The sequence below is a fragment of the Barbus barbus genome, assembly GCF_936440315.1.
Source record: "Barbus barbus genome assembly, chromosome: 6".
Taxonomy (NCBI): domain Eukaryota; kingdom Metazoa; phylum Chordata; class Actinopteri; order Cypriniformes; family Cyprinidae; genus Barbus; species Barbus barbus.
This window is the reverse complement of record NC_136734.1, coordinates 2,377,977-2,386,302: the sequence shown is the minus strand read 5'-3', so window position 1 is coordinate 2,386,302 and position 8,326 is coordinate 2,377,977. Positions and strand designations below refer to the sequence as shown.

Genomic DNA, 8,326 nt, shown 5'->3' with positions numbered 1-8,326 from the left:
CTAAAACCAATCAGATAATTCTTTTCTAAGTAGTTGGAATTTAGTTTCTCTGATAGATAGATTTATCAAATTTACCAAGGACTTCAGCAAGCAAGCACTATGTTATTTAATGAACCTTAATGAACATCCATTCCAAATATATCCTTAGACCTTGAATTATTCAATTGATTAATAGTTTGAAGTATCTTATCTTCATCAGCCTCAGAAATATAAATGGATGATGTATCTTTTATTACATAAAGCAAATTCTTCTACAGACTGGACAAAATATCAATTGAATTTATTAGCAATTTCAGTGCTATCAGTACTAAGTCTCTCATTTATGTACAGCTCCAACAGTGGTTTTCTTTGTACCTTCTTGTTTAGGATGTTCCCTGGGCTAAAAGATTGTGAAAATCCATTTCTATTTTTTCTGACCGTGTCTTACTGCTAGTAGAGGATTGATCAGGAAATTGTATATCAGTAAAGTCAGATAACTCGTCAATATATATGTATATATATTGTACATTAAGTTGTTGTGCAGAAGAGAGATTTTGTGGGAAGCAGTGCATAGTGCAAGATTTTGTAGTGCAATGCTCAAGTAAACATATGAAGAGCTATTTTTATATTTAAAGACTTGTAGTAATGAGGAAGATATATATTCAGTTATTTAAGAGTAAAGTATTTGTGAAGTGAGTTTGATATTGTTCACTTCTATAGTAAACACACTGACACTGGAGGGTTTGGTTATGGAGTTTAATATTGAGGAATGAAATGATTGCAAAAGTTTCATACAGCATGGCAGCTCATTGCATGTGTCTGTTATTAGATAAGACAGACTACTCTGTAAGTGTTCAGAAGGGCATCAGCGGGTCATCAAAGGTTTTAGGGTAATGGATTCCAATCACAGTCAGTTCCTCTCCATGACAGGCCTGAAGTATCTTTGCGTGAAAACACAGTCCATCTTTATCAACCAACACCTGAAAGAGAGAGAAAAGTCAACTAGCGTTTAATATAGACAAATGCTTTACGACTCTGACAGTGACATTTGTCGACTATATTTGGTCAATGCTACAAAGTACTTGACATTGGGTAGCATGCAAGTTATACCTTGACTCAAAATCCATAAAAAAATGCAAACAAAAAACTCACTTACCTTGACCACATATTCTTTTCCATTCACAATCTGAGAAGCATAGACCACAGGAATGTTAATCTTAAAATCACTTCCAACTATCTTCTCTAATATGATTGGCCACACCTGACAAAACAGAGAAACATTATTAATATGGTAACACAATACAAAAAGGACAATTCATTAACAGTTAATCTAATTAACTACATTAGTAAACATGAACTAATATTAATAAATGCTGTAGAAGTAGTTCATTGTTAGTCCAAGTTATTTTTTTCAGTGTATAAAAAATACATTTTGTAGATGTTTTAAATATTCTACATTAATTTCAGTAACATTCTGACTTTTCAATAAAGGGTTAATTCAGAGTGATTATTCATATGCTATTAAATCTGAATGTATTGCATAAAGTAGTCAGTTACAATAACCATTCGTATCGTGGAACATGGACATAAAGCTTACAATCCCATAACAAACAGTACTATAGCGGTGATTTTGTGTCTCGTACCTCAAGGGAAATCTTTATCACCTCTAGAGTGACCGGCTTCACTTCAGTCCAGGCTCCAAGCTCAGTCTTAGACATTACTGCAGTGTGCTGATGATCAGTGCAGAGAAGCTGAAGTCTTATCAATCAGTCTGACTCCCAGAATGACATACTGCACTTTTAAAGTTAAAATCACATGACCTGAAGAATTGTGGGAGGTGCTGGCACAAATGTGGCAGTTAACTATGGTTAGATGTTTGTTAAAATCCAACAATATCATGTCAAACAACAGTAATAATGTCATGTCAAGTCAAACCAGTCTATAATGCATTGATGCGTTACCTTACAAGACGTTTTAGGCAAGTTTTCAGTGTTGATTTATTAAGAGATTTAAATGTTGGTCATTTTTGTTCTAGTAAGAGATTCAAAATGCCCGTATTATGGGTTATGAAAGGTTCATATTTTGGTTTTGGGAGTCCCCAACAACAGGTTGACATGCATGCAAGGTCAAAAAACACTTTAATTTCTTATAATATGCATTTATTTTTTACCTTATTTGCTCAACGACTCCAAACGATTCGCTCAACGATTCATTTTTCCAAACCCCTCCTTTGCGTGACGCTAATCTGTGGTGATTGGTCGATTTCATTTAAAGCAGTGTTTGTGAGCTTTTAACGCTTCAAAAGCGCCACTTATACAGCTGTGTTACACACATCAAAGGTAATTTTCGAAAATCCATAATAGGGGCACTTTAAAAGTTCGTTGGTTTGGTTCTAGTAAGAACCAAATCGATAACCGAAAATATTGGTCAATATAGTGCTATTAAGTTACTGTTGGTCGGTTTTGTTCGAGTATTATTCGCCTGTGAATCAATTATATTGTCCTCTTTAATATTTTCAGCACGAAATAAACATGAATAAATATTTGAATCCATATTGGGAAAAAATCTGAACAATTTAATACAAACGAATGTCTCATGAAATCGATCAATTAGAGTTTAAAAAACATCTATAAGCCTACGTTTTATTGCTGTTTTTCGTGTTAAGGACAGGTTGGATGCTAAAGACTTTTTTTTTTTTTTGGCTTAGTTTAATTTTCACATTAACTTCACAAACTTTGGTCGTAGCACGACCGACTTGCCAGTATTGTTTACTTGTGTGCTCTCAGCGAGGCTGTATAGGTCCCCCTTGGGACGACTACCCGGGCCAGGCGCGACCTCAATGAGTTTGGCCCGCTTCTATTACTTGTTCCCCTGGGCCCTTTCAGCGGACATGGCAAGTTAGATATTCAGTCGTGGCCTAATGGTTAGAGAGTCGGACTCATAATCCAAAGGTTGCGGGTTCGAGTCTCGGCAGGGATTGTAGGTGGGTGTCCAGCGCTCTCTCCACCCTCAATACCACGACTGAGGTGCCCTTGAGCAAGGCACCGAACCCCCAACTGCTCCCCGGGCGAAGCTGCATAAATGGCTGCCCACTGCTCCGGGTGTGTGTTCACGTTGTGTGTGTGTTCACTGCTGTGTGTGTCCACTTTGGATGAGATAAATGCAGAGCACGAATTCCGAGTATGGGTCACCACTCAGTCACTCAGCCACGTATGTCACTTCACTCAGTCGTTTCCCTACCATAGCAGAGCGTGGTTGTACTGGTTTCCCATATGCGTCTTAGCAAAAGCGCAGTACAAGTGAAGTATGGAAAGGGAATGTACTCGTTACTATCGTAACCTAGGTTCCCTGAGATACAGGAACGAGTACTGCGTTGCGTTCCTTGCCATGCTATTAGTCGCTTCAGTCGATGTAAACCTGAGGATCCTATGGCTAATCGGCCACTTATATAGCCAGATGCCACGCTCATTGTGGTGGGCTTCATCGCCATAGGCTCTTGCAGCACTGCTGCCAAGCCATTGGTTCGTCTTTAAAGCACTGCACAAACCAATGGCCGTGCAGTAACACTGCGTTATTGAAAAAAGGTGTCAGTTATCGAAGAAAAGGGAGTTTTTCCCATATGCATCTTAGTAAAGGGCAGTACTCGCTCCCGTATCTCAGGGAACCGAGGTTATGATAGTAACCGAGTACGATTTCTTACATCATGAATTGTCTTTTAGTGAACTAGATTTTCATTTGTTTGAAATAACCTGCAAAGTGGACCAGACTTGGAAGTCGATTGTCATTAACCAGTTTACATAAGACTGATGTTTACCTGAGCTTCATGTCCAAAGCAAATCACAATAGAAGCTGGAAGAGAGAATAAATAAAGACTGCATGAAAGAAAGAAAATAAGACTGAATAAAGTTAAATACATTTAAATTGAGCTAAAAGCACACCCAAAAATAGGCAACAGTCAATCTTCTGACAATTCACTGCAAATTGGCATTTCATTCCCAAATGAACATGTTGTCATTATTTACTCACCTTCATGCTATTCAAAACCTATATGTTTAATTTTATATATTTAAAACATCTTCAGACATCAAAGAATCTTTATAATGTTTTTCCATCTTGCAGGTCATTGTGAGCGACTCGCTATCAAACTCCAAACAATTGTGTAATATTTCAAGTATAAGTACATACAAAACTGTATTCTGAAGTCATGTGATTGAGAATATAGAGCATGGCAATTATAGAGTAATTGTATTGTTTTTGTAATCATTTTTTGGTGGTTTAATTGTTGTTGTATGGAAAAAGGTTGCATAAATTCTTTCAGATTTTTCCAGTTGTGTCCCACAGACAATGAATCATCAAACTGTTGAGCTCCATGGAACTCATCTAAATGGATTTTTCTCACACAATCTTTTTCTTCACACAAACTTCAAGAGAAAAGCTTTTTGTGTGATGCCGTGTTCATACAGGTCATGTTCCATGAATATAATGGAAGAAATATTGCATTTTGTTTCACGTAATTCATTGAGTGCATGAATTATAGTGATTTGTAAAATGATGATTTCTTACATCATGAATTGTCTTTTAGTGAACTAGATTTTCACTGCAAAGTGGACCAGACTTGGAAGTGGATTGTCATTAAAGGGATATGAAAATTCTATCATTTACTAATCTAATATTATTCATTATATATTGATCCCTCATGAATCCAGACTGAGTCTCATCTATAACAGTATCCAAACTATCTTTAAGTCTTTTAGCAAATATTATGGTGAAATGTTATAGTCATTGTTAAGGAGTGTGATGGGTCGCCAGTTGTCTAAATTGGTAAGATCTTTCTTAGGTTTAGGAATTAAAGTTATTATACCTTGCATCAATGTAGGAGGTAAAGCCTCTTTTTCAATACTTTCTCTAAAAATCTGAGTTAAAAAGGGAGTAAGTTCATCAGCAAATAATTTGTACAGCTCAGCTGTAAGTCCATCACACCCTGGGGACTTATTGTTTTTCAAACTCGTAATAATATTATGCTGTAACATGCATTCGTCTCACTGAACGTGACGTCTGCGTCTGCTGCCAGGGTTTCCAGCACTTTCCATACACTTATTCATGGTTTATTATTCCTATTCATTCTCTATTATTGTTTTACTCCTCCTCAATTGTGTTTAATTAACTATTAAGTGCTATTTACCTTTCTTATGTATGCTATAGCTTATTCCAAAGTGTAAATACTAATTTGTATAAATTATATTAAAATTTCTGTATGCCATTGTAAAAAAAAGACATCAAATAAAAATACATAAAAATAATCAATATTTTGGAGTGGCAAAGAGTTTCAGACGTTCTGTTTAGTTTTTTTTTTTTAAGTACTTAAAGCTCTGAAACAAAGAACGGCTTACATTTTTTTTTTTTACCAATTACGTGAAACAAAATGCAATATTTCTTCCATTATATTCATGGAACATGACCTGTATGAACACGGCATCACACAAAAAGCTTTTCTCTTGAAGTTTGTGTGAAGAAAAAGATTGTGTGAGAAAAATCCATTTAGATGAGTTCCATGGAGCTCAACAGTTTGATGATTCATTGTCTGTGGGACACAACTGGAAAAATCTGAAAGAATTTATGCAACCTTTTTCCATACAGCAACAATTAAACCACCAAAAAATGATTACAAAAACAATACAATTACTCTATAATTGCCATGCTCTATATTCTCAATCACATGACTTCAGAATACAGTTTTGTATGTACTTATACTTGAAATATTACACAACAATTTTGGAGTTTGATAGCGAGTCACTCACAATGACCTGCAAGATGGAAAAACATTATAAAGATTCTTTGATGTTTGAAGATGTTTTAACCTTGTATTATGTTCCGGGTCAATTTGACCCATGTTGATTTTCAATCTGTCGGAAATACCAGTTAATCTGTAAATTTATAAATATAATAAATATTAAATAAAAAATTTGTACTAATATATATATATATATATATATATATATATATATATATATATATATATATATATATATATATATATATTAATACATTCATTTCATTGAAAACAAATTGGTAATTTTTGACTGCCACGCAGGGATGGCAGGTCTGCGAAACAACACTAGCCCAAACGCAGTTTTTTTCCATCGAAATTGTGTCCCGGGGGAAAATCGCTTTAACCTACGGACTAAAAACCAACCCATAGCAACAGTGTAAAAGTAGCCCAGAGACTTTCATAGCACAATAGTGACCCAAATTTTAATTTGTTAATACAAGGAAACCAACCAAACATTTTAACCTCTTATACTACAACCAAACTGACCAACGTTTAAACATCTTAATAAAACAATACTGAAAACTGAATCCCTACAATTTGTTCTTAGGTAAAGCATTATAGACATAACGTTATGATTTTCTTTAAAGCTGCTTTGAAACCATGAATCAATGAATGAATGAGGCATTTATATAGTGCTTTATTGTGTATTGCTGTACACCCAAAGTGCTTTATAATCATGTGAGGGGGGTCTCTCCTCACCTGGATGATGCGACGGCAGCCACAGTACAAGAGCACCAGTGTGCTGACCACACACCAGCTACAGGTGGAGAGGAGAGAGAGTCATACAGCCAATTCAGTGGATGGGGATTATTTGGACGCCATGATTGACGAGGGCCAGTGGAGGGAATTTGGCCAGGACACCGGGATTACACCCCTACTCTTTACGAGAAGTGCCATGGGATTTTTAGTGACCACAGAGAGTCAGGACCTCGGTTTAGTGCCTCATCCGTAGGACAGTACTTTTTACATATAGTGTCCCCGTCACTATACCAGGGCATTAGGACCCACACAGACCACAGGGTGAGCACCCCCTGCTGACCTCACTAACACCTCTTCCAGCAGCAACCAGGAGCTCTCCCATCTAGGTACTGACCAGCCTCAACCCTGCTTAGCTTCAGTGGGCAACCAGGGATGCGGGGTGATATGGCTGTGAAATGTGCTATACAAATAAATTTGATCTTGACTTGACCTGACATTATTACTTTTGCCTAACATTGTGGTTAGGTGATTTAAACAAACATCTAACCATAGTTCACTGCCACATTTGTGCCAGCACCTCCCACAATTCTCCAGGTCATGTGATCTTAACTTTAAAAGTGCAGGACTGTTGTTCTGGGAGTCAGATTGACTGATTAACACTCCTCTTCTCTGCACTGATCATCAGCACACTGCAGTAATGACAGAAACTAAATGTGGAGACTGGAGCGCATTGAATCTGTTCACTCCAGAGGAGAAAAAGATCTGCCTTCAGGTATGAGACACAAAGTCACTCCTAGAGTAAACACACTGTTCGTTACGGGATAGTGAGCTGTTTTGACTGTTTTGTTGCTGTAACAGTGTTTGCACAAAATTATTTTTTGTTTTAGTTTTCACTTCAATTCATATTTTTATGTCCTTGTAACACAATATGAATGATATGTAGTGCCTACTTTATGCAGTAAATTCAGATTTAATAACATACAGATAAATAATCTCTCTTGATTAATCCTTTATGGAAAACTCTTAACTCATCAAAAGTGATGTACAATATTCAAAAAATATATTTTTTATAGGTGGAAATACATTTATTATTAGTTCATGTTTGCTAATGTATTTAACTACTAACTGTTAATAAATGATCCTTATTGTAATGTGTTAGCATAATAATAATGTTTCTCTCTTCATTCAGGTCAGGCCAGAGATAGAGAAGATGGTTGGAACTCATTTTAAGATTTACATTCCTGTGGTCTGTCGTTCTCAGCTTGTGGCAGGAATGAATTACATGTTCAAGGTAAATTAATATTCTTGTTCGTTTGTATTTTTTTATGGATTTTGAGCTTGTGAAATTCAAGGCACAGCTTGCATGCCACCCAATATCGACTAATGAAGGTGTGATGTGTAAAGTGATTTGTCCGTCCTCACTGAAAGTTAAAATGCATCAAGTCAAGCTTCTTGCATTTGCATTAGATCAAACGTTTCTTCATATTTTAGCATGGACATACCCAAATGTAGTCAAACTTGTAAAGTGTTTTTCTACATTAAACTCTAGTTCATTTTTCTCTCTCTTTCAGGTGTTGGTTGATGTAGACGGTGATGGAGTGTGTGTTCACGCATTGATATTTCAGGCTCTTCCCTGTCATGGAGGGGAACTGAGTGTGACTCAAGTCCAGTACCCCAACCCCTTTGATGACCCGCTGAACCCCTTGATGAACACACAGAAATAGTCTTTATCTGATAGCAGACACATGCAACGAGTTGCCATACTGTATAGAGGAACAATTGAAATTATTGTATTCCTCAATATTAAACTCCATAATC

At 36.4% G+C, this 8,326-nt stretch overlaps 1 protein-coding gene across 1 annotated transcript; it reads left to right on the top strand.

The window, feature by feature from the left end:
- The first annotated feature begins 7,165 nt into the window (after window positions 1–7,165).
- Window positions 7,166–8,326, top strand: LOC306870950 (cystatin-B-like). Its single transcript, XM_079418554.1, has 3 exons — window positions 7,166–7,280; window positions 7,698–7,799; window positions 8,080–8,326. Exons 1-3 carry the CDS (start codon window positions 7,206–7,208, stop codon window positions 8,230–8,232), a joined length of 330 nt encoding a protein of 109 aa, XP_079274680.1. The 5' UTR covers window positions 7,166–7,205; the 3' UTR covers window positions 8,233–8,326.

Excerpts from the sequence above, each read along its gene's own strand:
- LOC306870950 (XM_079418554.1), top strand. The coding sequence starts at position 7,206 with ATGACAGAAACTAAATGTGGAGACTGGAGCGCATTGAATCTGTTCACT. Across the intron at positions 7,281-7,697 it reads AGAAAAAGATCTGCCTTCAG|GTCAGGCCAGAGATAGAGAA; the intron begins GTATGAGACACA and ends CTCTTCATTCAG. Across the intron at positions 7,800-8,079 it reads GAATGAATTACATGTTCAAG|GTGTTGGTTGATGTAGACGG; the intron begins GTAAATTAATAT and ends TCTCTCTTTCAG.